This window comes from Coffea arabica, chromosome 7c (assembly GCF_036785885.1).
Source record: "Coffea arabica cultivar ET-39 chromosome 7c, Coffea Arabica ET-39 HiFi, whole genome shotgun sequence".
In the NCBI taxonomy this organism is placed as follows: Eukaryota; Viridiplantae; Streptophyta; class Magnoliopsida; order Gentianales; family Rubiaceae; genus Coffea; species Coffea arabica.
The window spans coordinates 2,141,551-2,168,891 of record NC_092322.1 but is presented as its reverse complement, the minus strand read 5'-3'; the positions used below and the strand labels follow the sequence as shown (position 1 = coordinate 2,168,891).

Below are 27,341 nucleotides of genomic sequence, written 5' to 3'. Positions count from 1 at the left end.
TTAAAGTTGTCAATGGAACTAAGTAAATCGGGTTTTAACAAATCTAAATTCAACTTATAGAAGTTAAAAAAAAAAAAAGACTTTTGATTTTTCGGTTTCATCCCTCTCCCCTTTCCCAGATCGATTTGAGAGTGTGAGAGATCCCCCACCTTAAGGTCCACTGAACTCTCCTTTCAGTCAGAAATAGGAGTTTAGTGAGTCTCCCCCTAAGTTGGTTGATATTTAACCATTGTTGAAAAGATTTTTCGGTTTCAAATTTGGGCTAGATCTCAGGCTTACTGCCATAAGGCTCGTATTTAGCTGACAAAATTATAAGAACTTTGGGCTTAATTGGGTCCAGCGCAAGTATTAAACTTCACAAGTAGTTCGAAAGCTCGTTAGAGATCGGCTCAATAAGACTCGAGCTTGGCTCGTTAGTTGCGGTAAACGAGTCGAGCTTGAGTTAGAAATGTGCTCGTTTAGTGATATCTGAGTTAATAAAGGGCATATTTATCATTTTAGAAGTCAAAAGTATAAAAATTGAAAATTATAAATTTTATTGAGGTTAATTTACACGAGCTCGTACAAGCTCGAACTCGAGCTCGTACAAGCTCGACTCGTTTGTGATAAACGAGTCGAACTCGAGCCGCATGTACATTTGACGAGTCGAGTTCGAACACATTTTAAAGGTCATTTGCTTAACGAGCTTGAATCGAGCTTGGCTCGAATTAAACTCGAGTCGAACTCGGCAGTCAAATACTCGGTTTGACTCAGCTCGATTAACAGCTCTAAGCGCAAGCTGGCAATTTAATACATAATCATATAAAATACTATATGTTTAATATTTATGCATCATTATTTGGATATCTATAAATCATTAGTTTTTTCAGTTATTACATGCATAATTATATTACATATTACATATATTATTATATATATATTATATGTACTCAAACATATAATTAGTTGGGCTGTCCTACAGCTTTGGTGTTCTTGGAAACAAGCTTGAGTCCGTCGACGATGTTGCGAAATGAGCGGGAAGCCACATCCACAGGCCACAGTCGTCGTATCATTCCGGGAACAAAAAAAAAAATTTTGTTTTTTGGCCCTTTTGTTTTTTTCTTGCAAAGGAAAAGATAATCTCGTTGTAATAAAATGCTAAAAACTGCAAATTAATTGATACTGCTTGGCTAATAAGGTGGGTACATTTTTATGTACGGTACCGCATTTTGTTAAATGAAGTTCTTGTGATAAAGCTGTTACTTTTGCTGTTGGTGTGGTTACTTTTGCTAACGAAGAGGTACATTCTGATAATAAATAAAGTTGTAGTTTTTGGGTATTGCGTGATTAAGTTTTTAGTTGAAGTAGTCCATTTTACCGATCAAATATAATTATTATCTTTGGCCAACGAAGTTGTAGACGTGAGTTGCAGTAATAAAGTGGAAATTCATTTTAGTCTTGAATAATGGAGTATCTTGCTAATACGATACGTATATATGGGAACATTGACTCGACTGCTTGCAAGGTAACTTGTGTTATTGGAACTACTGCTCAAGGCACCCACTTTAACATATAAGTTTTGCCTGATTAATGGTTAATTTTGTTAAAGAAATGGTCCATTTTGGTGAAGAATGGAGATACTGCTCCGTTTCCCTCACAACCGCCATTGCTTGGAAGATGGAATTAGGAGCAGCTGTGTTTGGAGTAAGAGACGGAAGAATGAAACTAAGTGCTGTCTCTAGACTCCGGAGCATTTGTCTTTGTTTTGCCAAAACTATAGTAGTGTTTACAAATGAGTCGAGCGGAACCGAGATTTGGTCTAATCGAGTCAAGTTTTGACTTAATTTTATCAAGATCGAACTCGAGATCGATGAGCGGAACCGAGATTTGATCTAATCGAGTCAAGTTTTGACTTAGTTTTATCAAGGTCGAACTCGAGATTAATATTTTGAGCTCGAGTTCAATTCAAATTTGGACGTGAACGATTTGATTCGTTTGCAATCCTAAGAACGATCACTCTTGTAACTTCTTGGAAATAAAACAGACCGAAGTAACAATAAGATGCCAAGACAAAAATTTGTGTTTCTGATGTGGAACTAAAAATTTGTGTTTTGGCAAAATCATTTGCCATTGACATTTCATTTTCGTATGAGAGGAGTTAAGTTTCATTTTACATATTTAGAAGTTTGAAGCAGTTGCTACCCAATGTATCCAAGAGACCCCGTGTTACCCCACTGAACATGTTAGTGACTATAGACCGTGTGAATCATCATTGCAGGAATCAATCATCTTCCAGCCTCACTAGCGTGGGAATTTGACCATGATTAACGAAATCTATCTTGTTCAGTCTGACACCGCAAAGCACCTTCTCCGGCAGTTCTTCCTGTTTCTGGGCCTATGTACACATGGTAAAAAGAGAGTTAGTTGCTTCTCGAACCAATTGGCATCGGTGCGTTTGGCCGAGATAAACGCACAAACCTAAACTAATGAACAATGCGAAAGGTAATAGATTCCGAACCTGAATGGTCAATCCCAAATCCAGTATTCCCTCTCTTAAACGTCCTCGGAAAGCATCCAATCCTCTTCTTGCGATGAAGCTGAAGCGGTGGATGTCGAGATCAATCTCAAAGTAATTGGGTCCCTGCATTAAAGGAGAAAGTAAGAAAATTCTCATGCAATTAGAAAAAAAATTCCCGAAATTTAAGATTCTTGTTATGCATTCCTAATATGCGGGATAGAGCTTAAGCTTACAATAGACCAGCCCAAAATCTAATACTAACCACTAGTACGCAGCAAGGATGAGCATCAGCAGAACCACAATGTCTAGCTTTATGTGTATTTTACCTGATAAAAGTTGTGTTGAGGACGGGATAGGACTGGCTTCTGATTGTAAGCATGTAATAGCTTCCTTTCAGCAGAGGTTGAGATAAGATCCTCTGCATTAACCACCCCGACCATTATCTTCAACCTTTCTCTGAAAGGAACAGTAGATTCTTTTGCAAACCCTTTAACCTTCTCCATATCATCCTCAACCAGCCTCTGCAGCACAAAGAATTGACATCAATGAAAACAAAATGAAAAACATACTTCCACACCAATGATTGAGCAAGTCATTTCTATTTCCTCCTAAGAGTAAGAAGTTGCTACAACACCTTTATTGCTTCCCCCTACCATACAAAAAATGAAATAGCAAAAATGCAAATAAACCAATCGTAAGGATGTGTGACTTGTATGATTACTCTCAAGTTCACGATACCTACAAAATACCCGCATTGAATGAGAATAAAGTTGCTTAACATTCATGTGAAAGGTCAACAAGGAGACAAGTTCCTAGTTTTCATTTTACACTCAATAATAGCAGTAACTCGAAGAGAAAAGTTTCAAACTGATATGAATACAATACCAATTTCTGATATGGATGTTGTGTCCAGCTTCTTCATTTTGCATGCTGAAGACACGCGGCACAGAGATCAGGAAAACTTAACAAGATTGGCTAGTTCCAAAATGTCTTCCGGTACAAGTTTAACATCATCAAGAATGTGTATCAGAACTAAGCAATTTCCTATTATCTATCATTCAAGGCAGATCCACCTAGCTCGCAAAAAGAAAATTTCTATAGATGCCCCAATAATTTAGCCCATTCTAACCATAAAATTGAGATAATTTTCTACAATGATGACTTTCCTGGGGCTAGAGCAAACAGATAGACCCAAAAGAGAATATAAGTGGCAGCCCAATGGCAAATACTATATTGGAAATAAAGCAACCACAGCCAAGGAGATGTTCTTTGTCCTTAAACAGTCTCAGAGAAAGAGAAAGAGGTATACTACCTTAATGCTTTCTTGAAACTGTGGAGAGATGTCTTTTTCAAAAGTATCAGAAAGTTTGAAATATAATACAAGACTCAAGCCCTCCCCATCGCTATCACCAAGGAACATTGGTGCAGGATACGTGGGCAACTGCAGCAAAATAAAGAATGTTGAGGAATTACAGGTAAAGCACTTTGCTCAAAGATCACGAAGTTTATCCTTTGAATAAATCCTGAACAGAACACAATGCATTTAATTGATGTGAATTGATACCTGAATGTTAACAATAAGGAGAGGAGGAGCTTTGCCATCTGCTTTCACAGAAGGAAGCTCCAAGTGTTGGGCAATGTGGTTAATCTTCTTGGGACACGCAAATAAATCAACACCAATTGGAGTATATGGACAATAATTTGGGGCAGGGCATTTCTTCTTGTCTCTGCAATAGTAATTGAAAGGGCATTTATCTGTTAAAATGTAAGGAGAATGAAGAATGAAGATTTATAAAGGTCAGTGGATTTGAGGCAACACCGTACTTAAAATAACTTTCACCGCGGAGCGAAAATTTTGAGGGTTCTATCGCTGACCAACTTCCTAAAGTTGGTTTCTCTTCTGTACAACATGGGATTAGAAGTCCTGCTCTGGGGCGATAAAGATACTTTTTGGATTCACCTATGACAAAAGAATGATTGTTAGAATCCTATACAACAGAAATTTTTTACTGATGCTACTAAGGATAGAACCACAACAAATTACCACATCCTAGTGAATGAAAATCATGTACAACTAATTGGGGAGAATATAAGCTTATGGGTTCGAATTCACCATATTCGTCTTTACGTCACAATGCTAAATAACAATCTCATAAAACAAAGGCAATTGAAGAGAAGTATGGACTCATCGTAATAACAGTATCAGGATATACCACAAAGAGATTTCCAACACTGATCATACTATTTTAAGTCTTTGCGCAAGATACTTACAGAATTCATTCGGTTCTTCTCCATCAACAGATGTCCTCTTTATAGAGAGCCTAATAACGGTAGATTTCTTTCTTTGAGACTGTGGATGTGCACTTAATCCAGTGATGATCTTGTCATTGAAGCTAACAGAAGAGACAAGTCTAGGTAAAACAGACTTCAACATGTGCTCTTGGGTTTTCTCCTCCATTTCATGCTTATCCTCTTTTAAACCACTAAAGCTTCCATAAGCACGATCTAACAGTTTCTTCCTTTTGGTTCCAAGCTCTTCAGTCTGCGCTAAGCATGGCAGTTCATACCCTTGAGTGCTTACAAGCGCATATCTGTTTGGCTCCTTGACTCCATCTATGCTCATGCGCTTCTCTGACTTACCATTATCTATTTTCAAATATCTTTCATGGTATTCTTTGTATGTGCACTTGCTATCCATAAAGCATGATGAAGTTTCGTACTGAAGCACTTGTCCACTGGATTTGATAGGTAAAACGTCTGCAGATGAGACAAAATACAAAAATAAAAGTAAGGCTCCTTAGCTAAATTAACGAATGAAATACTGCATTACCACTTAAAGACATATTCTATGTTTATTTTTTACCGAAACAGTGTCAGTAAAATGATCCAAACGTATACTATGGTAAGTCATGGAGCTATGGAAAATATGTTACAGATAGCATAAACAGCTAAGGCAACACACCATGTCTCGGTGAGCACTGAGATCCGAAAAAGAGAAGGAGATAGGTACAGGTCTCAGAACCTGGTTGAGTTAATGGTATCTGATAACGAGGAACGTGATATTTCTTCTGTAGTTGAAAACAATAGGGCTCCGCTTGGATTAGCTGTTTTTGGAAATATTTTTTAAAAACTTTACTGTAGCTTTGTATATGAAAAACTTTTACTGTAGATGTTTTTTGATTGTTTTTAGAGGTATTTTAAAATATATTTTTCAATATTTTTATAATTTAGAATTTTGTTGAGATTCTTTTTAAATATATTCTGACTCTGTTTCTATATATTAATGTTTATTTATTTATTTATATATATAATATTTTTATTTCAATTTTGTTTTTTAATATGTATATTATTATATATTTAATATACATATACAAATATATATATATTAATATATATTAATATACATATTATAAAACAAAATTGATATGTATATATTTATATAAATATATTTTAAACAAATATTAATATTTATATATAAATATATTTTAAACAAATATTAATATTTATATATATATTTTTTAAACAAGTATTAATATGTATATATAAATATATATATTTATTTCAATTGATATAATATATATAATATACATATTAATATTAATATAATTTATATATAATAAAATATACAAATTATAAAACAAAGTTGAAATAAATATATTTACATATTTATATAAATATATAAATAAATATATTTATATATTTATATAAATATATATAGATATATATTTATATTTAAATAAATATATATATAAATATATTTTAAACAAAATATTTATATTTATATATAAAAATATAATATTTATTTCAATTGATATAATATATATATTATACATATTAATATACATAACTGAAATATATTAATATTACTATAATTTATATATATCTTATATTCATAATTGAAATATAAATATCAAAATATACATATCAATATATATATATATATATATATATATATATATATATATATATATATATATTACTTCACATATTATAAAAAAATTTGAAATAAATATATTTATAAATTTATATAAATATATATAATTAAATATATTTATATATTTACATAAATAAATATAAAAATATATTTATAAATATATGTAAATATATTTAATTATACATATTTATATTTTGTATTAATATTTATATATGTATTTATATATTTATTAAACAAAATATATTTTTTTGTATATAATATTTATATATAAATATATACTAATATATTTTTTGTATATTTGGAGTTGTTTTTAAATTATTTGTTTGGGTATGGTGTTTTTGAAGTTGTTTTTGTAAAATTTTTACTGTAGCATTGTAGATGAAAAACAAGTTTTTGAAAAACTCTCAAAATATTTTTTGTAGATTTCCCCATAAAAGTTGATTTGCCAAACAATTACACTTTCAGCCCCAATCTCTTTGACAATTCTTTACCTGGTGTTAAGTACTTGAATCAAAACTAGTACCAAAACAAAATTTACTTTAAAAAGGTAAAGATTAAAATGCACTAATACTAAATTGTTCTCAATGTACTCCTCATTGGCAAGCCACTATTTACAACTCCTACTGCCTTAAGAAATGGGCTTCAAGGTAAACAAGAATGTCTTAATTGTGTCTTAGATGCATGTCTATATACAAATACACAAAAGAATCCTTATTTTGTACTACGAAAAGCTATTTCAACTAAAGTTTGATGAAGGGTGTGCTTTGTAGAAGCAGCTTCCTTAAAAGGCGTAAGATTAGCAAACTTTCTTCTTTTCATTTTCTTATTATCAAAATGATACAAAATATAGATCGTTTACAAGGAACAAAGACTCTGTATATGCTATAGTACCTTTTGCTTCAGCCACTTGTCAGATAAATAAAGATGAAAGCTTTACCTTTATTATTAAAACTTTAGATAGGAACATAGACCTAGATAATGTGTCAACACTTGAAAAGAGGGGACTTAAATTAACATAAGAGAATGACTTGGGATAGTCTCAACCATATGATAAATATCCATTACCTCCATGAACACTGCTAAAGTCATCATCAGAATCTGAGTCCAGAATGCTGAGTGTGTCAAACCATGCATCTTCGTGACAAATAACTGCAAGTACATGGATATCTTGGTTACTTTTAATTTTTTAAGCTACATATCCTTCGGCAGATAGTGTTTAACAACTACTATGTCAAACTAAGAAGGAAGAAACCATCAATGAGCCCATGCTCACATATGTTGTTAAACAAAATTATTAAAATGCTATAAGAAAAATGCATAAGATACTCTAGCACCATTTCTTCTACTATTCCTGTCACACGATAATATATCTGAAGTCTCCCATCACCATAACAGATGAATAACTCTACGTGATTTCAGTAAACTAGCTAGTTTCTCTTCTCACCTTCAACTAATTACCATGGATACCCGTAACAGTCCCTCAATAAGATACAGTTCTACCTCCTATCAGGCATCCAATGCAATAAAATTACATAGTGTCTATTTAGCTTTGATAAAGGTGTATACGCCTAGGTATTGTGTCCATATCCAAAACTTTTACTAAGCTTTGCCATATATTTTAAAGCATACCATTAGCATCAACTTGACTATGGAGCCACTGCAACTGAGTAAGATGGAATGTCGCATTAGAAACCTCAGATCTCCTGCAGGTAGTGGTTGTGTGAACAAACTCACTAAGTGAAAAATCTGCTACTCGAGCATCACTGTTCCTTTTTCGAATCCCATCTGCTACATTATTAGAAAGCTTCCCTTTATGTTTTCTTGGCCGATAATAAGGTCTCCTCCGGGCCTTAATGTTATGGGATGGAGTTGACACACAAGCACCCATAATGAAAACTGAGTCAAAAGGAAGTTACAACAATTATGATGCCAACCTGACCAACAAGTACTGCAACAACAAATTACAAACAATGTAACTGACACTGTGACACACAATGTAGCAGCAGGCTTCGAAAAAAGCAGACAACGAGAATCCATGGAGAATAATAAACATGTAGATATACTTAAAACCTGGAAAGTGTTACTTTTTGAAGTTAAGACATGAAAAAGTGGTAAGGGATAAATGCAATTCAGGCCATAATCTGAAAATATATGCTAAATAAGTATTGGTCAGCAAGACATGAAATTTGCCACAGGTTTATCTCTGCATGAGGAAAGTATCACTTAGGAATGAAACTTTATGGTAAGACTCAAAAACTCAGAAAAAAGAAAATATGACACGGGTAACACGTACTTCAAGGAGTCTAAACTCTAGTAATTGACGTGAGATCAGTTTTTAAATTAGCCATGAACAAATGGATTGTCAACTAAATATTGCTGGATCATATGGGACTTGATTGTACCTTAGCAAAAAGCAAGCATCTCCAGTAAAATCACTGAGACTGTAACTGGAAAAAGGCTGGCAAATGGATCAACGACGAAGTAAGAATCCTCCCATGACTTTCTACAATTTCAAGTACACTTAATAAAGAGGCTGCAAAGAAGAAGATTTGAATTCAACATGTCATGGATCAACAAGTTGAAATCGGCCATTCCAAATCAATTTGCAAAGAAATTTATAAATATACAAATGGGACTGCATATTGTTGATAAAGCAGACTTGTTATTGTGAATATACGCTTGGATGAGGCATTAAAGACGAATGAAAAACTCCAAAGTAAAACTGGAAACTTTAATAGTCTAGGTACAGCCCAATATGTAAAGAATCAGTTGAGTTTATAGTTGCCTGTTTAGAAGAAGAAAAAAAAAAAGGAGAGAGAGAGAGAGAGAAAAAATCCCCAATAGATGAATAGAATGAACATGACCTTGTTGAGTTCACCATCAAACAGAAAATCGCATATATTTGATAGAAAAGAGGAAAGTAGTTGCACATCCAATGAACAAAACAGGACAAAATTTGAAAAGAAAAAAGGCTAACGATAAAGATGGTGGGAGTTTGTGCAGGAAAATACATTGCATATTCCATACAGACACGATAATATAAAACGAAAATGTCGTATCCAACAACTAAATAAATAAAAAAAAATCAAATCAATTCCATTCTCTGACTCGAAACAGGAAAAATTATAAATGCAAAATCAGACCATTTAAAAAAAAGAGGGGGGGGGGTGTTAACAAACAACACGACGGGAATTAAAACTAACGGCAATTGAGCTTCTGATGCAACAAGAAGAAAAAATAAATAAACGGCAAATGCGTGGAGTCTATATTAAAATTCAAAGAAGAAGAAGCAGGCATTACAACTAAACGTAACAAAATTAAAAGAAAATGAATCACCAATACCAAACATATCTCTAGCTCAAGAAAAATCGTCTGAGTGGACGCATAAAATTGTACTGCTGCACAAATCAAAATGTACAAAATACATAGATAGTACTTTCATTTCATGATTCGCTTTGGAATAAGAAAAAGTGGGGACCTTGGGGGGAAGAAATGCAAGGAAAAAACAGCCCTGAGCCGTGAACCTCCCTCCCTCTCGCACTCCGATACGACCAAAGACAAAAAAAAGGAGCAATGACCGGACGGGGAGAGGGAGAGCTGCAATGGTCGGCGTCCGACGGGGACGGGGACGGGGACGGAGTCGGATCCTAACTCCCCCTTGTGAAATAGATACGTATTTTTTGGATATATATAATAATATATGATGTCCACGTATATACTATATACATGAATATTTACGAATTAATAGCGCGACAAGTATTTTATAGGCAGAATGAGAGGAAGAGGCGGAGGTGCGATGCGGGGAGGAGGACAAGGACGTCCTTCAGCTCCTTTTTCAACTGTTGTTTTTCAATATGACGATGAATTTGTCGTTATTATTTTTTTTAATCAGTATTTAGAGAAATTAAATATCATTTTTTAATATAAAAAAATTATAGGATGAACATTATCCGATCATCAATTTAAAAGACCAGAGACAGAGACGCTTTAATTAAAGAAAAAAAATAAGGAAGTTAAAAAAAAAAAAAAAGGGGTGGGAAAGCGGGATCGGTGACGGTTCCTCGCAACCTTGATCGTTGCCTCCGTCTCCGTCGTCATGCCCACGTCATTACTTTTGCTTTTATGATGATATTTCAAGCCTACACCTCCTACTTATTTGCTACCTATATATTAAAAAAAAAGCGAGGGTACATTACCATCACATCCTCGAATGTTTGAATGTTTTAATTACTGTTCCACTATTATAAATGCAAAAAACTTCCTACTCCAGCTCTCTCTCTCTTTTATTTTATTTTTATTTTATTTTTTGTAAATCGACACCATATGTGCTAATCTACTCCTAATGCCTGTTTTGTCCCTTATTTAAAATCATATAAAATATAAATTTATATTTCTTAAGTTTGATTAGGCTCAATTAAGTTCGAATTAAATTCGATTGGATTTGATTTATCTGAACTGGAACTCGAATAAGACAAAATAAAATCAAATTCGAACTTAAATTCGACTTTCAAGAGTTTGATGAGTTCGATCTCTAACATGAGTTTATTTTACTTGTGTTGAATTTAAATAGTATAATAATTGAGCTCGAGTTAACTCGATTGCACCTTTAAATAAATAAATAAGAGTTGTAGGAGCCGCAAAATGCCTAACAATAGTGGTGCGTTATTGGAGACGTGCACAGAAGAAATGAACCATGTGATGTGATCCATTATTAAGCTAACTTCCCCAGAATTACCAGAAATCAAAATCACATGGACATGGTTGGGTTGCCCCAGCGTGAATGATCCAGCGGAAGCCAGCTCTCACAGGGATCGAGAGGTCACAAGTTTGAGTCTCCGCTCTGCTAAATTCCTCCGCGCACTTAACGTACTAGGGTCGGGTTGTGGCGTCGGGCCTGGGCCGCAGGGAATTAGTCGGGTCCCGTAAGAATTGACGCGAACACCCCTGTGTCGATCAAAAAAAAAAAAAAAAAAAAAAAGGACATGATTGGGTTGCTTGGGCTACACCCTGCCTTTTTTGTAGTACCTCTTTTTCCAAATAAAACAAATGCACGATAATTATGCAAAACGCATGATAATCCATCAATTTTTTTTTCTATCTCTAAACTCTGAAGTTCTCCCCCCGCGTTTATAAGCAGCGTTGCCCTGTTGTGTTTCTGCTGTTATTGATACTACTATTTTCTTACAAAGCCTGTCCCGTATAAGTTTTCTGGTAAATCAAACTACATTACTTTTTATTTACTCAAAATCCATATCTTTTTGGATTTTAGAAATTTCTGTATAACAAGTGAAAAGTGTTCAATTTGTCATATTATCAGACATTAGGACTCTGTTATCATCTGTTCATGTTTGTTCCCAAAATTGGTGGTTTTGGTAAGTTACTTTTCAACCCTCTACTCATGTCACGTGGTTCTCCTAGTGCACACATCATTGAGCATTAAAAATTGTACCAGTTTTACGTGCAAAACTTTGTGATCAATTATAATATTCTAAAATAACAATAATGACGGTTGGTCACCCTAAAAAACTTTAAATCTTGATAAGATCGGAGGTTCGAGAGTTCAAATGTTGAACTCTTATCAATATACAATTATATGTGACTTATTTTAAATTCAGACGGATGCATGATGTGCTGTTGGGTCTTTTCTGGTAAGTGTAGATTAAAGTAGGAATAGATTAGATTAGATGTTACCATATGATAAAAAAAATAAAATATTCTAAAATTCTTGACATAAAAAATTTTTAACTGCCAGTGCACTTGTCTGGCGTGTACAAGTTCAGTTTGACTCTCCTCATTCCTGTTAGAAATATTCACTTGTTTTCAATTGATCACGTTTGTTTGTTTTTTTTATTCTACCTATTTAGTGGAGTTAGTAGAATCAGCGGAGTCAATGGAGTAGCTAGTGGAATTAGTGGAATAATTAATAAAATTATTTTGATCTCTATAAATAAAACAATTTCATGTTATGAGTTGTATATCAACTTTACAAAGAAATGAAGCCTAGTTGTTTACTTTTTCTTATTATTTTTCTCAGTAACTAAGAGTGTGTTTGGATTGCATTTTCCGTGAATTTTTCGTTGAAAAATTACTGTAGCGATTTGATGTATGTGAAGTAAAAAGGTAAAAGGGAAATGTGTTCACGGAAAACAAGACTATTTTTCAGTAGAAAATGGCTATCCAAACAGGCCTTAACTGTATCAATCCCCGTAGGTTAGAAACGAAAGAATCCTAGGGAACGCCGTTGTGGAGAGCTCAGGCTACACAGAAAAGTAGGCTGTTATTTTGGACAAGGAGTGATTAACAAGGAATAATTCATTCTTAACCACGTGCATGGTGGTGGGCCTTCGCTCTCAGTCAGTGAATCCAACGTAAATTGTCGCAACCCAATTATTTGCAAGCAACCCGCAACCCGCAACCGCAAGTGGTGTAGGTTGGATGAGAAGCAGATCAACTAGTCTATTTATTATGTTTTGGGTGACAATAAATTACTACTAATAATCCGTACTTTCTCTAGGAGTTGCCTAGTTGTCGTAGAAAAAATGCAATCATTAAAGATTCACACCAAAATAAATAAATAAAGTTTGTTTTTCTTCCAAAGGGTAGAAACCCGCACACACACACTTACACTCAATGACGTAGGAAGCATTGAGAAATCGTCCAACAAGAGTAATCTAAGAGGGATTCATAGAGAAATCTTATCCAGCCAATTGATTACAGGAAGGGTTCCCCATGAATTTTAAACTCAGAGTAAAGACCCACAATCTTTCGATGTGGGATGATGCAAACCCAACCCCCCGCGCACACCCTCGCAGATGAATCTGGTGTTTTTCTTCCAAAGGGTAGAAACCCACACACACACACTTACACTCAATGACGCAGGAAGCATCGAGAAATCGGCCCAACAAGAGCAATCTAAGGAGGATCCACAAAAAAATCCTATATAGCCAATAAATAAATAAAGTTTGTTCTTTGTAATCATTTCTCCAAAAGGGTTCCATCTTGAAGAGGGAGACGATAAAAAATTCCCCCTTCCTTTTCATTCCCCCTTTTTTTGGTGTGTACATGACTGGCAGAATATTAATTTTCCTTCACAATTAATTTTTCAACTTTGAAATTGAAAGGGGAGAAGACCTATGAGTCTCTCCTGACCGTTGGATCGATCCAGTGGTCGTTGTAAATCGTTCTAAATTGCCTTTGACTTGTAATTTCAGCTCGTCCTAGGAGAAGCTCTCAATACAAACTCTTGGGAACTCCTCCTCTTTTTTTTTTTTTTGGGTTTCAACGAATTTTAATAATAAGTAATTAGTAAAAGAAGAAACCTGCTTAGACAGATAAAAGGATCAATTTTCCTTCTTTCTTCCCAGCACAGCTTTAAGAAAAGAAGTACGAAACAAATGCAAAGCCAGAATAGCCCTTTTGGAAATTTTACAGAAAATAGATCTTAAAGAACAAAAATGTCGGGCCAGAGGAATAATTCCTACACGGTATACAAACTGTGGTGCGATGCCGATCTAGCTATCGCGTTCTCCAAGGTAGGAATAAAATCAAAATGAAAAGAAAAGAAAACAGGATTGGTTGAGGACTCCCCCCCCCGATCCCGATCCCGCAGGTCCTTAGGCATGGAAGCTCTGATAAAACAAAAGTTGTTTCAATCAAATCCAGTAAACAAACAGCCATAGACAGTTTTCCGGAACTGGCAACTCTGCTTAACCGGTAACCTTCTCCAGCGAACTTGCTATACTTTTCCACCATGTATAGAGTATATCTGTATATGTAAGCATGCTTCTATGGTTGTGTTTGTGTGTTGCAAAATGCCTATCCACTGTTTGAAGTAATTTCCGACTAGGAATGCATTTTGTTTTTAAACCACAACGATGGACTCTGATTTCTTCTGCTGGTATAGAATTGTTCTATTGGTTCGAATATTTTGTACCTTAGTCACAGCAAAATGAGCGAAATTGTATGATTTTATAGTACTATCTCCATCCCCAAGCGGCCAAATTTCTCGTCATCTCAAGCATTTATAGCTCTATCCTTTGATAAGTCTCACTCATTGTGCTCAACTGAAAAACAAAAATACAAAAATGAAAGACAGCTCTTATTCATGGATATTTGTTTGAAATTTGGAAATCCCATTTCATTTCCAAATGAGACGGAACATTTATAGATTAAAACAGATAAGACCAATACCAATTATTCACGATTTTGTAATTGCTTTTGCCTCTCTTTCACCTGGTGGCATATGCCCTATATGTATATATGTACCATTTGTTGTTACCTTGCGAGCAGAATCTTGAGAAATTTTTATGCTACTTACTGCTTCACTTTCAAGCATGAAAGCATGATAGTTTGGGTTAATGATTTGATTATCTCAGTCGAGAAGACCCAGGAAAGTATGTATATTATCTAGATGGAAGTTTAATTGCATCGAACGTAAATAAGACATGGAAGACTTTTATCCGCTTTGATCTGCTGCTGTAGAGGTTTGTCTACTCTGTTATGCTGCCTAATTTATTTGGCCCAAGATGTTTATCTCCAGCTTTGCTCCATTTAATTTCTACGAACAAAAATTTGGAAACTAATTCAAGGTGATGAATTATCTGCAGTTTTGCCTGAAGCTTGGTAAAGTTGATCATAATCCATGATGAATTATCTGCTGGGTTGGGGAATGGAGTTGTTTTCCTTTCGTATGTATTGAATTCCATTGTGCTGTCTGGTTGAGAATTTTATCTGGTCACTAAAGCATGAGAATTACTTCTTGTCTATTTTCCAGTTTTATTGTACTTTCGATGTGATGTCAAATTGATTGCTGAACTTTGATTTTTCTCCGTACTTTCTGCTAATGATATCTGCAACTTGTTTCTGAAACTGTTCTGTCAAGCTCGGATTCGGAGGAGTTATTGGACACCTTTCCAGAGAATCAAGTGGCAACATGGCATCTAGGCGGCAGATTCGCTACAGTCGTCTTGCTGATGACGAAAATTATGGATATGATGATGGGACAAGGCACAATGACCCTCGGTTTGACTATTTTCCAAAATCCCGTGATAAAATCCCATGGAAATCCATTGCCCTTGCTCTTTTTCTACTACTACTCGGATGCCTACTCCTCTTGCTTGCGTGCTTCATCTTTACTGGTCATATGGGAGGAGAGCTATCGCAAGCATACAGCCTCCTTGGATTGGGGATCCTCGCCTTCCTTCCTGGTATGTCTAATGGCTTTTTTATGTCTCTGTGTCTTCTTGTGGATGATGCACTTCAATTTCGTCCTAGTAATACAAGGAATTATATAAATCTTGATCGGGCTACACATTCTGCTCTGGAAGCCGAGGAAGTAGAACTAATTCATGTCTACATTTGGCCGCAGGATTTTATGAAACTCGAATTGCATATTATTCCTGGAGAGGCGCCCAAGGATACTGCTTTACATCTATACCTGATTACTGAATCTTCTGCTGTCCTGAATGTTCAGAGTTGGAGCTTGCTGAAGCTTTACTGTCAGTACCTGTTGCCTATAAATCTACTGTACAGAAATGATTCAGTTTCTCTGTGTTGATTATTCATGGCTGAGCACTTATTCTTAAAGCCTTCGGCGAGGACTTCTATCAGTTTTACCAAATCGTTTGATTAAAAATTTGGAAATCACACAGTTTCAATGTACTCCTCTGTAAACTTATAAAGTCGAAAGGACTCCGATTCCAGAACGAGACCTACAATCTAGAGGCACAAGCAGGTGGAAGAAAGCAGCAGGGGGAGTTGCTTTGGGTTAATTTTGTACTAATTTAGGGGGAGTTGCTGAAACATTCCCCCTTATTGCAAGGCAACTATATAATCCACTTAAATTGAAATGAAGCATGTCGGTATCTTACATATTGAACATAGAATTGCGCTAAGATGGTCCATGATCCCATCTTCAGTCGCCCTTAAACTTGAAACAAAATGCTGAGATCGGGTGCATGAAACTCGAAAATTAAAAGTTAAACTACAGGATGACCGGAAATCTGATCGATGACTTGTGCAAATTTGTTTAAACTGTAAATTTTGTAATTTACAAGTTAGATCTCAAGCCACATTGTAAAACCATAAAAAATGATTTTTTTTTTTTTTTTTTTTAAAAAAAGAGCAAGGAATCGAAAGTGATCTGTTTCAAGTATCGTAGATTAGAGGCTAAAATAAATTTTCATTCCCAGAAACAAAAGATTCATACAATTCAGATTTGGTGGAAATATGGAATGTGAGTGAGTCTTTTACTCTGTTAGTTTTGCTTAATAACATATAAATTTTTTTTTTACCAAAGCCCAAAGACTTTTACGGCAATATACTAACCCGAATCCCGTGAGAACCCCAAAAGCCGGCAACTCTTGAGGTCTCACAGGGAACTAATACACTATAGGGAAACAAAAATCCGCTATGCAAAACACAAAATAAAAGTCAAAAGAACTATAGGGAAACAGTTACGTGCTGTTGGTTTAGTTACAGGACCGCTCTACCGGCAAAACAGTTGAGTGTTACTAAATTGTTATGGGAACCGGAGGATAACTGTCTGTTGGAGCCTCATAGTTCGAACACGTCATACGTTGTTGTTGTTGTTGACTCGTGTCAATAAAGTGCTCGGCTTTGCTGCAGCAGAGATTCGAATACAGTACCATACTGCTGTCACTAGTACTAAGTACTATTTTGTATTTCCTCGTCCAACCACCTCCTCAGGATTTTTCCAATCAGCATGATGGGAAGAGCCTTACCTGCTTACGTTTGATTTGTTAGCTGCTCTATTTTGTATCGTGACACTCCATGAATTGATTTATTTTCTTCCCTTTTAATTCTAACATTGCTCCGTTTCCTTTCAAGGGTATTATGAATTTTGCCTCCGCAATTGTGTGCAATGAATCTCCTGTTTCAACTTTTTACCACGTTACTATTTTCTCTTCATAAACATCATATTTTAATTCTTTTTGTAAAATTCAATAACTATCAACATAGTAAAAAATAAATATAACAGTCTCGAAAAATAGTATGTAATAGAAAATAAAAAAAAAGACAGCAAAAATTTCATGAAAAATTGAGTTTATTAAATTTTATGTATTACTCAATTAATAATTATTGAATCTTAAAAAATAAAATAAAATATGATGTTCATAAAAAAGAAATAGCAATATAATAAAAAGTACGCTAGCGAGTGAAATAAGAAGTGAGGTAGGATATGTGTTGCAAATGGCGTTCAATATTTTCTTGGAACGTTTCTAGGTTTTTTTATGAAATTGTCTATATCTAAACCTAACTTCAAATAAAGTCAATAAATTTATATCCAAGTCCACTAAATCTCATCAAGAGAATTTGATCGGGCAACAAAAAAAAAAAACTTTCCATCAGTATTTAAAGTTTGGACAGAGATATTGAACACGTAGAATTGCGTCAACATACTAACATTTAAATAAATGACGGTAACACTGCAAATCTATGAGGTGCCAATGAAAAACTTTTTGTTGAGTGAAAAAAAAAAATAGGGAAAGAAGGAAAGAAACCACGTCGGTTATTCCAATGGTAACTAGTAGCAGTGGTATTATTTCTACCCAAGAAAAGAAAACAGAGAAACTACTACTAGTACTTATATTCAATCGGAGTAATTAACGAGATTCCTATATCACTCCAAGCGATATTGGTAATTACCAAGAAAAAAAAAAAAAGAAAGAAAGAAATCCAATTAAAGCCGTAGATCATGATCGGATCCACCAAGAAATTAGCAACAGTCTCCAATCAAACCAATCAAAGATTCGATTGAAGAAAAAGAAAAAATTAATAAAAGCGAGGAAAAACGAAACGAATATAGCTGAACAGATAGCAAGAGAGAGGAAAAGGAGGCAACGTCGAGATTTTTTTTTGTTTGGGAGTCATCCTCCCCACAATTAAGCTCCTCAATCATAGGGGATTTAACAGCGTACCGCCACCATGTCTGAGGAACTCTTGGGTCTGAGATAAAACGTCGGGCAGCAGCTACTGAGTCATCACTGCTTGAGAATTACCATAACTGAGGAACGATGAAATCCTCCTTCCCACGTAATTACTATAGATAAAAAGTTTCCTTTTCTTCTGGGAGAGTGGGGGAGGCATTTATTTAACGGCACACTCGAACACTTGTTCCCCCGAGTTCGACATTCGCAATTTGCAGCTCCCCTTGCTCACGCTTGAGATTCTAGTGTGAGTTTTCTTTCTCTGTTTACGAAATTGTTTCTCTCCGTAGGCAAAACAATTTCATTGTACTTTTTTTTTTTTTTTTCAAATTATCAGAGTAGATTAGAGTTTTGTCGATTTTGCATTTTCAGTAATTATTCCTTTTTTTCCCTTCGTTTTACGTGTTAATTTTTGCCAGAATTTCTGCCGAAGCGCTTCTCTGCTTTTCTCAGTTTCGCTGCTGTGAGCTTCTGGCTCTTTAATTTCTATTTGTATTTATACATGTATGTGACACGTTGAAAGTTTTGTTCTTTTGAATTGGGCGGGCGATGATTTTGTCTTGCTTGTTCACAATGTGTGGATCTATGGAAGGTAGGGTTTTCAATTTGAATGTGGATATCATGCTGAAAGTATTGATTTTTGAATACCAAGGTTTAGGTGTTCTTATAATTCGTCCCTCGTAAAGTCTAGATTTTTTATTTTTTGGTGTATGGGGTATTCAAACTGATTTAGATTGTAAATATGCTGACGGTTTTGTAGTATTTGTTGTACTGACAAATTTTGCTCATCTTTGTTAACCTTTTGCTGGGGATATTGTGGAACATACAATTATTGAAGAAGGAAAGGCTGGCAGAGATAAAAGGGAAAAGGATGAATTCTGTTAACGTTACTTAATTTTAGAATTGAAGTTGGAACTTCTGAGATGTAGGGAGAAGTGATTATTCTATCTTTTTTGCTTAAGGGCAATTCATAACTTGTGTTTGGGCATTTTTAAATAACTTTGTTTCCATCCTATGAAATAAATATTTTTCCAAAGGAAAGGATTTCTTTTCATGATGGCCCTTATTTGATTGTGCAATTTGTTTCATGATGAAATAAAAGATTGTGCAATTTTTTCCTTTTTAAGAAAGTATTGCTATCTAGGATTATGTTCCTGTAAGATAACGTATTTCTCTTGCTTTTGTACTGCATAAATTATGTGTGCGCTGCTATGATGTTTGAAAAGCTTGCACTTCCATTTTTTGACTTTTGTGGTTACCCATATAGGAAATGGATGGACCTGCTGTTCATGGGAGTGGTAGTGCAGATTCATTCTTACGTAACTATAAGCTTGGAAAAACTCTTGGAATTGGTTCTTTTGGGAAAGTGAAAATTGCTGAGCATGCATTAACAGGGCACAAAGTTGCTGTGAAGATTCTTAACCGCAAGAAGATAAAGAACATGGAAATGGAAGAAAAAGGTTAAACCACATGGACATTGTTTTTATGTCCTATTTTTCTGCAGGGTACATATGACTGTGGGATGTCACTTTCTGAACCAATTTAGCTTGGAAATATTCTTATTTGATTGGAGATATTTGCCTCCCTCTTTTAGGATGCCTTGCTATTATGTGCAAAATATGGTCATTTAAACTGAAATTGGTTGTTTGCTTTATTATTTTAATTGATAGTTGGAGGTTTCTCCTCCAATTATCAAGAATAATATATTAAAGTTTAGATCTTGGCAAAACTCTAATCATCATTATCCTCTGCATTATATTTGTTCTTTTAGTACCGAATTCATGTATGTGACATCTAGTCTCTTTCTAAAGTTTTTTTTGATGACCAGATCTCTAGTTATCAAAGACAGCAGTTTGTTTTAGTGTCTTTTAAATCTTTCTTCTCTAAATCCCATTATAAAGCATTTACTGTCATTTGTAATTTAACTTAGGGTGCTTTGTTTCTGGATTCAGACTCTCACATCATGCATGTTATTGATGGTTTTGCAGTTAGAAGAGAGATCATGATATTGAGACTGTTTATGCACCCTCATATCATTCGCCTTTATGAGGTTATAGAGACCCCAACAGATATTTTTGTTGTGATGGAGTATGTCAAATCTGGTGAGCTTTTTGATCACATTGTTGAAAAGGGTAGGTTGCAGGAGGATGAAGCTCGAAGATTTTTTCAGCAGGTAAAGAATCTGGCATGATTTATGTTGTATAGATACATTTTACATTAGAGATAGTAGTTCTTACTGCGTTGTTATAGAAAATTTCGAGTTTCAAAATTCTGCCATAGAATTATGGTGGAACACGGAGATTACTCTTTCAAATTTGCCTGTGGAAAAGCCTTATGCAATTATTGGTTTTTTGTTGTTTATTAATGTGAATCATCTTACTTTCTGAAAGCAGATAATTTCTGGGGTGGAGTACTGCCACAGAAATATGGTGGCTCATCGGGATCTTAAGCCTGAAAATTTGCTTCTGGATTCCAACAAAAATGTGAAGATTGCTGATTTTGGCTTAAGCAATGTCATGCACGATGGTCATTTTCTCAAGACCAGTTGTGGAAGTCCAAACTATGCTGCTCCAGAGGTATAGCTGGGTGCATAAGGTTTTGGTGGCTTGAAACAGATTTTTACATAAACGCTCCAAAATTTCCAAGCCTTTGGTTTCTATTCTGAGCAATGTTTTTGTTCCAACAGTGGAATTAGAAACCTGATGTTTATCATGTATCTAGGTTATATCAGGGAAATTATATTCTGGGCCCGAGGTAGATGTATGGAGCTGTGGTGTTATTCTGTATGCACTTCTCTGTGGAACCCTGCCATTTGACGATGAAAATATTCCTAACCTCTTTAAGAAAATAAAGGTGAGTTGCAACTGTTTTTGCAATTTTTACTAGCAAGAAGAAGAGAAAGTGTGTTTATATCATTGTAATTTTCATTGAAATTACTATTCAGGGTGGAATATACACTCTTCCCAGCCATTTGTCTCCTGGTGCAAGAGATTTGATTCCAAGGATGCTAATAGTTGACCCTATTAAGCGAATCACCATTCCTGATGTACGATTACACCCTTGGTTCCAAGCTCATTTGCCACGCTATTTGGCTGTGCCTCCACCAGATACAAGCCAACAAGCTAAAAAGGTTAGGTGGTGGCATGACTTACAAATGCTCATAGCTTTTCTATATTCTCCTTTTACTTGTGAATTCATGTTACTATTTATGACTGACTACTTATATTGTTAGTGTTTAACAATCTAAAATGCATGCTGAAATTAATTAGGAGGATGCAGGTTGTTGGTCAATCATTCAACAATGCCAAACTGTTCTTGTTGGTTAGGAGAATGATTTGAGCATTGCAACATACGTTGCAAAAGGACATCTGATAGTTTTCTTTGTTTTCAACACTCCTTTGTGTATATGCTTATTTGTTTGGAGAAATTACAATTTGCAAAATATTGCCTTTTCTACTCTTGATCGATTAACTTGTACTTCGTTTTGCAATTAATTCCCTTATCAAGTACACTTCAGATATTAAAGGAAGACCCATATTTCGATTATTCATATTTAAATTTGTCTTCTTGTAATCATTCAGTTTGCTGTATGAGATAGAATTAGGTTGTTCCATAAATAAAAAATCTTAAAGTCTTTTTTGAGCATATTGCAAGTCAGTGACTCCTTCTTCTTCAGTCCATTGACATGGTTTCTGCCATTCTTAATTCTCTATCAATTTCTTTTGTACCTGGGTTCCTCACTTTAGTGATATTAATTCCAATTCATCTCAGTGATTAGTTTTTGTAATCCTTCGAGTGCAGATCGATGAAGAGATTCTGCTTGAAGTGGTTAAAAAGGGATTTGACAGGGAAAGCCTCATTGATTCTCTCTGCAAGAGGGTCCAAAATGAGGTATTTTCTTTTCTTTTTTTGTTAGTCTCTCTCTCTCTCTCTCTCTCTCCAAATTTGACGACGTGGGGTTGGTTAAAGGTGCAGTTATGTTTTCTGAACTTTTCAGGGAACTGTTACATACTATTTGCTGTTAGACAATCGTTTCCGTGCTTCCAGTGGTTACCTTGGAGCTGAATTTGAGGAGTCAATGGTGCGTTAATTTTCATATTGATGGCAATAGTTACTCTAGTTGTCTAGTTTACTTGTAATAAGATCTGTTTTATCGATATCTATATCATAAACAAAGCTTAAGCCCGCTTGTGGTTTTACTCGTTTGTCACTTTTTGCAAGCGTCTACTTTATCCCTCGTAGGTCTACTCTATCCCTCATAATCTATCACAAACAAAAACCATCTCCGAAATTCATCAAGGCGTTCCAATTAATGAGAATATTTCGAGTTGATAATTTTCTTTTTATAATAAACTGGCACAACCAGTGGACCGTGCCTGAACCAGCTTTAGTATGTAAGAAGGTAAAAATGTGATCAAACAATCTCAGATTCCACGTTACAGGTTAGATCTTTGAAGATTTTTATCAACCTTTTTATTCCAGTTGATCTGACCTGACTAAAGCTTTCATTTGTTTCTAGGAAACGGGATTTAACCAAATGCAATCAAATGAAGCTGTAGCTTCACCACGCATGACAGGAATTATGGATTACCAACAGATTGGTTTGAGACAGTGTCTGTATGACAGAAAGTGGGCTCTGGGACTTCAGGTTAATCTTAGTTGAGTGCTTGCAACAGTTATTTTCAAAAGTTGCTAAATCATTCTCACAACAATTATTGTTCCCCTCTTTTTGACCTTGTCAGTCTCGAGCACATCCTCGTGAGGTTATGACTGAAGTTCTAAGAGCGCTGCAAGAACTTGATGTGTGTTGGAAAAGGATTGGGCACTACAACATGAAATGCAGGTGGAGTCCTGGGATTCCTGGTCAACATGAAGTGATGATCAACAACTCTATGCACAGTAATCATTATTTTGGAGATGATTCTTGTGTCAGAGAAAATGAAGGCGTTGCTAGGGTACCAGCTGTGGTCAAATTTGAGATTCAGGTATTTCTCTTATATCATTTTCTTTGTGAGTGTACAACTTCAGATGCTAATGAGTCCGTTTTTTGAAATAGATTTTTCTAACCAGTGCCCATGCCCGTGCCTGTGACAAACATTACGTTTCTGTATATGGTGCACTAACTTCTATTTGTTTTCCCTCTTGCATTTAGACTTCTCCTATTGAACATCACTCTCGCAAAATAGTAACACCTGGGGCTCCATGGGCACTGTTTAGACAAACTGCTCTAAAATATGCTAGAAGTTATCCTCCTTCCCCAAACTTCATTGAGTATTCTTCGAATCTAAAACAAGTGATACAAAAAGATAGCTGGGTTTCAGGAAAGTGAAATCCATTGCAGTGTGCGGCTCACCTATGTTATGCTTCTTCATTTCCCACCAATTACTTATCCAAAAAATTGGTTGAACTGCAATTTAATTGTGATCTGATAATGTTTGTAATTAAACTGCAGATTTACAAGACTCGTGAGGACAAGTACCTACTTGACCTACAGAGGGTTCAAGGTCCCCAGCTACTCTTTCTGGATCTTTGTGCAGCTTTCCTTACTCAGCTTCGGGTCCTCTGAATTTGAAAAAATCCGTCCTAAAGATCTCTAGACGCTTGTGAAGAAAGTTGATGTACATAAGATTTAGCTACAGCAGCTGAAGTGGGCACAATGTTTTTATCCTAACGTCACAGTAGTAGTTCATCCTTTTCTCTCAAAGGTGAATGGTCATGCACAGCCTGTGTTTTTGTGGACGCACTAGGACCTTCGGCCTCTTGCACAACCTCTTTAGTTTTTATTTTCCCTTTCTAATTTGTCACGATGAACCAGTTTATATAATTAGGTTATTTGATGTGCAGAGGCAGATATTGGATAAATAGTGATATGATTTAAAATTTCGTCAGCCTTATGCTTCGGTTTTCACCTTCAGATTTCCATAGGTTGCTGCATTTTTTTTTTTTTGCTATTTAAAGCACAGTTGCCTAACAGCTGGGAATACTCGTATCTTGATACTTCCTTCTTTCACCCTGTTTTCTGGGCTTCCACAGGATTAATTGTCCCCATATTTGAGCATCTTCTGCTTCTTTATTTCATCAAAACGGGATTCTTTTCAATGGCTTAACTGTACTTGACAGGTAATCATATCCCACGAAAAAAGGTATTTAAGTAATCCAAGCTGGATATGAACCGAGCTGTGAGAGTTCATTCACTTTGCCAAATATTGCATTGCAACAAAATGTAGAAGCCTTCCTCGTCAGGAGTCGGGACAAGCCAAAACGCAGAAGTTGAATCAAGGCGTAGATTTCGAAGTTTGTCTTTGGAGTCTTGAAGCCGCACAGACAACTTCTTCTTTCGCAATAAAGGAACATATCTTACAATTGAATGGTTATATAATCTTAAAATGCTTATTCAGATTGATTAATAAATGGTTGTTGAAGAATATGACCGTGGATGGATTAATAAATCTTGTACCTTATCAAATCGTTTAGGCATAAATATCGAAAGCCAAAAGAAACAGGAAAGAAACCAAACAAGAACTTCATTTTTACATGCATCTATCTTCTACTTTATCGCGGACGGTCTCCTGAAGGACATAAGATTGATTTCATCCATGAAAATTCGTTTAGAAAGGTTCAAGACGTGAATTTGTTGGAAGTACATCGAGTTATGCTGCTTTAACCCAAAAAAAAAAAAAAAAAAAAACTATGTAGAACTGGCATATCTCAAGGAAGGAAGTAAAATCTTAACCGGAAGTCATGTTAAGAGTACAACATAACGGACCTCAGTCATTCCTGACTGCTAAATCTGGGGAAGGGAAGTTACATGATAGTTCTAGTTTCCTATACCAACTCAGAATTTGCTCGTGATGGATGTATCAGTCAGAATCTGTTTTACCAATTTTTGAATCCTAATTGAGGTAGCTCGAACTTCAAAAGCCAAAGGTCACTAGTTACCTAACTAAGTGACATAGCAGATAGGTGGGAGATCAATAGAGCTCCAGAGCGATAAGTCACCATCAAAGTTTGAAGAAGATGCCCCAGCATCAGCTGGAGTTGCTTCCTCTTCTTGCTTCTTGATGAGTTCAACATTGTCCCCTTGAAGTGTCTCTTGCTGTTCCTGATCTGGAATATTCTTGTTACATGCATTACGGAGTCTAGTCAATTGCTCTGATCTTTCCTGTTGAAGTACACTCACTGATCTCAGCCTCAACTTTAAGCATTCAGTTATCCCATTGAAGGCATAAAGAGAAGCAGAAAACTTCCTCTCATAGTTCATCCTCTTCATCGCCTCGCTCAGCATGGATGGATCATCTCCATAATCCTCAATCTCCACAGGTTGTGATATTTGTCCAGCAATTTCAAAGGGAGAACAGTTATAACAAGATTCTATCTCGTCCACAAAATTGAAATCCACGATCCCGGGATTGACGTTGTTTCCTTCTTCAGCATGTTCCTCTGTTTCATCTTCAGCAGTGCTACCATCCCAGCTCAGGCACTCATGACCGTTGGAAGATTGAACCGTGTCATCCCAGCACTCTAGGTCTAAACTTGGTTCTCTAATCACCTCACAATGATGATCATGTTGGGTCAAGCAATATTCAGGGCTCGAGCTCAAATGAGAATCGCTACTATTATTAGTACTTAAATTACTAGCCGTGCTGGTGGTGGTACCATCTTTTTCAGGGGTATAATCTTCAGGATCATTGAGGAAATCGGTGAATTGAGCATCAGGAAAATCAGATGATTGATCGTCAGGAAATTCATGCGACTCCCTTTGCTGCTCATGATCCGATGCTGGAACTGATGAAGCAGCAGCAGCAGCAGCAGCAAGAGAATTATTTCTGGCCTTGAGCTTACTCAGAAGAAGATTAGTGATCTTAGAAGGCAGAGCTGGGGTTGCAGAAGATGATGAAGAACAAGGCCAGAAATTTGTGCGAGTGTTGGCCCCTCGAAGCAAACAAGCAGCCTCATCATAGGCCCTGGCAGCCTCCTCAGCAGTGTCAAAAGTGCCCAACCACACCCTTATCTTTTGTATGGTGTCTTTTATCTCCGCAACCCATCTCCCTGATGGCCTTTGTCGAACACCAACGAATCTTTTCCTGGCCCGCCGTGCTCCGCCGAATGCAGCAGCAGCTGCAGCTTCCTTCACCATTTCATCCCATGCAACGTTTCCCTCATCACCAGACGATGACGAGGAGGATGAGTTCTTCTCATTATCCATACAATCACCGGCCTTTCTTTTCCTTGCCATCAGTTTTTCTGAGTAGTTCAATTTCTAGCTATCCCAATGTTGGATGGGTAGGTAGCTACGTTTGTTGACTAGACGGTTGATGCTCGTTAATGGGGTCCCTTGGAGGTTTGACAAACAAAGTACACATATTTATACACGTACGACATGAGAACCTGTCAAGGCAAATTGAAGTTTGAAAAGGTCCTTTTTTGCTTGTACGCACACCTTTGTTGTTTTTATATTCGGCATCAGATGAAAACATGTGGAGGTTTCTCTTTGATGTTGTAGGCAGAGATATAGAGAGATATTAAGCTAGTATTTTTTGCTAGATTTCTGTATGATTCTTTTGGAAATCGTAGCTTTGACCCAGCCAAAGGATCGAGTTTCTGGCTTCCGCTGCTAGCTATACATGAGGGGCATTTTTTTTTTTTTTTTTTCCAATGTCTCGATCGATTATTTTAAGTTATATGAAAATGAAACTAACCCGAGTTGGATTTTGGCTTTTTTTGGGGCCTTGATCTCCTTATTTATGTGGAGCATAGCTACAACCACCGGTCTACCAATCAGCGAGTTTGGAAAGAAATCACGATTTGCCACTGATTGAATTAATAATAAACCCAAAAGAAGCACAGTAATTCTTCTGTCGTGGAAGGAGAAATAGTGCATTGAAGTCATCACTCTGACGAAAAAGACTGATTGTTCCTTGTCATTGTGGATATTTCTAGTACAACATCAACAACCCAAAGC

At 35.8% G+C, this 27,341-nt stretch overlaps 4 protein-coding genes across 9 annotated transcripts; 2 read left to right on the top strand and 2 right to left on the bottom strand.

Moving 5' to 3' along the window:
• Nucleotides 1-2,041: 2,041 nt before the first annotated feature.
• LOC113698075 (uncharacterized) lies at nucleotides 2,042-10,261 on the bottom strand. Of its 4 annotated transcripts, none has more exons than XM_027217748.2 (11): nucleotides 9,910-10,261; nucleotides 8,834-8,964; nucleotides 8,061-8,379; nucleotides 7,497-7,580; nucleotides 4,769-5,254; nucleotides 4,322-4,457; nucleotides 4,062-4,224; nucleotides 3,810-3,938; nucleotides 2,824-3,018; nucleotides 2,498-2,620; nucleotides 2,042-2,374 (listed from the first exon to the last, which is right to left on the bottom strand). In XM_027217748.2, exons 3-11 carry the CDS (start codon nucleotides 8,317-8,319, stop codon nucleotides 2,261-2,263), a joined length of 1,689 nt encoding a protein of 562 aa, XP_027073549.2. In that variant the 5' UTR covers nucleotides 8,320-8,379; nucleotides 8,834-8,964; nucleotides 9,910-10,261; the 3' UTR covers nucleotides 2,042-2,260. The 4 variants fall into 4 exon arrangements, with proteins under 4 accessions (XP_027073549.2, XP_027073547.2, XP_027073548.2 ...); XM_027217746.2 differs by having other exon boundaries at nucleotides 8,061-8,327; nucleotides 9,910-10,260; XM_027217747.2 differs by having other exon boundaries at nucleotides 8,061-8,327; nucleotides 8,834-8,934; nucleotides 9,910-10,260.
• A 3,190-nt stretch (nucleotides 10,262-13,451) lies between these two features.
• Nucleotides 13,452-16,301, top strand: LOC140010735 (uncharacterized). Of its 2 annotated transcripts, XM_072058104.1 has the most exons (3): nucleotides 13,452-14,144; nucleotides 15,313-15,637; nucleotides 15,799-16,301. In XM_072058104.1, the coding sequence occupies exons 2-3, from the start codon at nucleotides 15,364-15,366 to the stop codon at nucleotides 15,876-15,878; spliced, it is 354 nt and encodes a 117-aa protein (XP_071914205.1). In that variant the 5' UTR covers nucleotides 13,452-14,144; nucleotides 15,313-15,363; the 3' UTR covers nucleotides 15,879-16,301. The 2 variants fall into 2 exon arrangements, with proteins under 2 accessions (XP_071914205.1, XP_071914206.1); XM_072058105.1 differs by lacking the exon at nucleotides 13,452-14,144 and having other exon boundaries at nucleotides 14,151-15,637.
• Nucleotides 16,302-18,314: 2,013 nt separating this feature from the next.
• LOC140010354 (SNF1-related protein kinase catalytic subunit alpha KIN10-like) lies at nucleotides 18,315-23,991 on the top strand. 2 transcript variants are annotated; one of them, XM_072057043.1, is made up of 11 exons: nucleotides 18,315-18,626; nucleotides 19,647-19,839; nucleotides 20,368-20,552; nucleotides 20,773-20,955; nucleotides 21,101-21,232; nucleotides 21,324-21,509; nucleotides 22,181-22,270; nucleotides 22,377-22,460; nucleotides 22,899-23,027; nucleotides 23,122-23,364; nucleotides 23,832-23,991. In XM_072057043.1, exons 2-11 carry the CDS (start codon nucleotides 19,650-19,652, stop codon nucleotides 23,943-23,945), a joined length of 1,536 nt encoding a protein of 511 aa, XP_071913144.1. In that variant the 5' UTR covers nucleotides 18,315-18,626; nucleotides 19,647-19,649; the 3' UTR covers nucleotides 23,946-23,991. The 2 variants fall into 2 exon arrangements, with proteins under 2 accessions (XP_071913144.1, XP_071913145.1); XM_072057044.1 differs by lacking the exon at nucleotides 18,315-18,626 and having other exon boundaries at nucleotides 19,761-19,884.
• A 1,062-nt stretch (nucleotides 23,992-25,053) lies between these two features.
• LOC113698747 (uncharacterized) lies at nucleotides 25,054-26,736 on the bottom strand. Its single transcript, XM_027218674.2, has one exon. The coding sequence runs from the start codon at nucleotides 26,613-26,615 to the stop codon at nucleotides 25,323-25,325; it is 1,293 nt and encodes a 430-aa protein (XP_027074475.2). The 5' UTR covers nucleotides 26,616-26,736; the 3' UTR covers nucleotides 25,054-25,322.
• Between the last annotated feature and the right edge of the window lie 605 nt (nucleotides 26,737-27,341).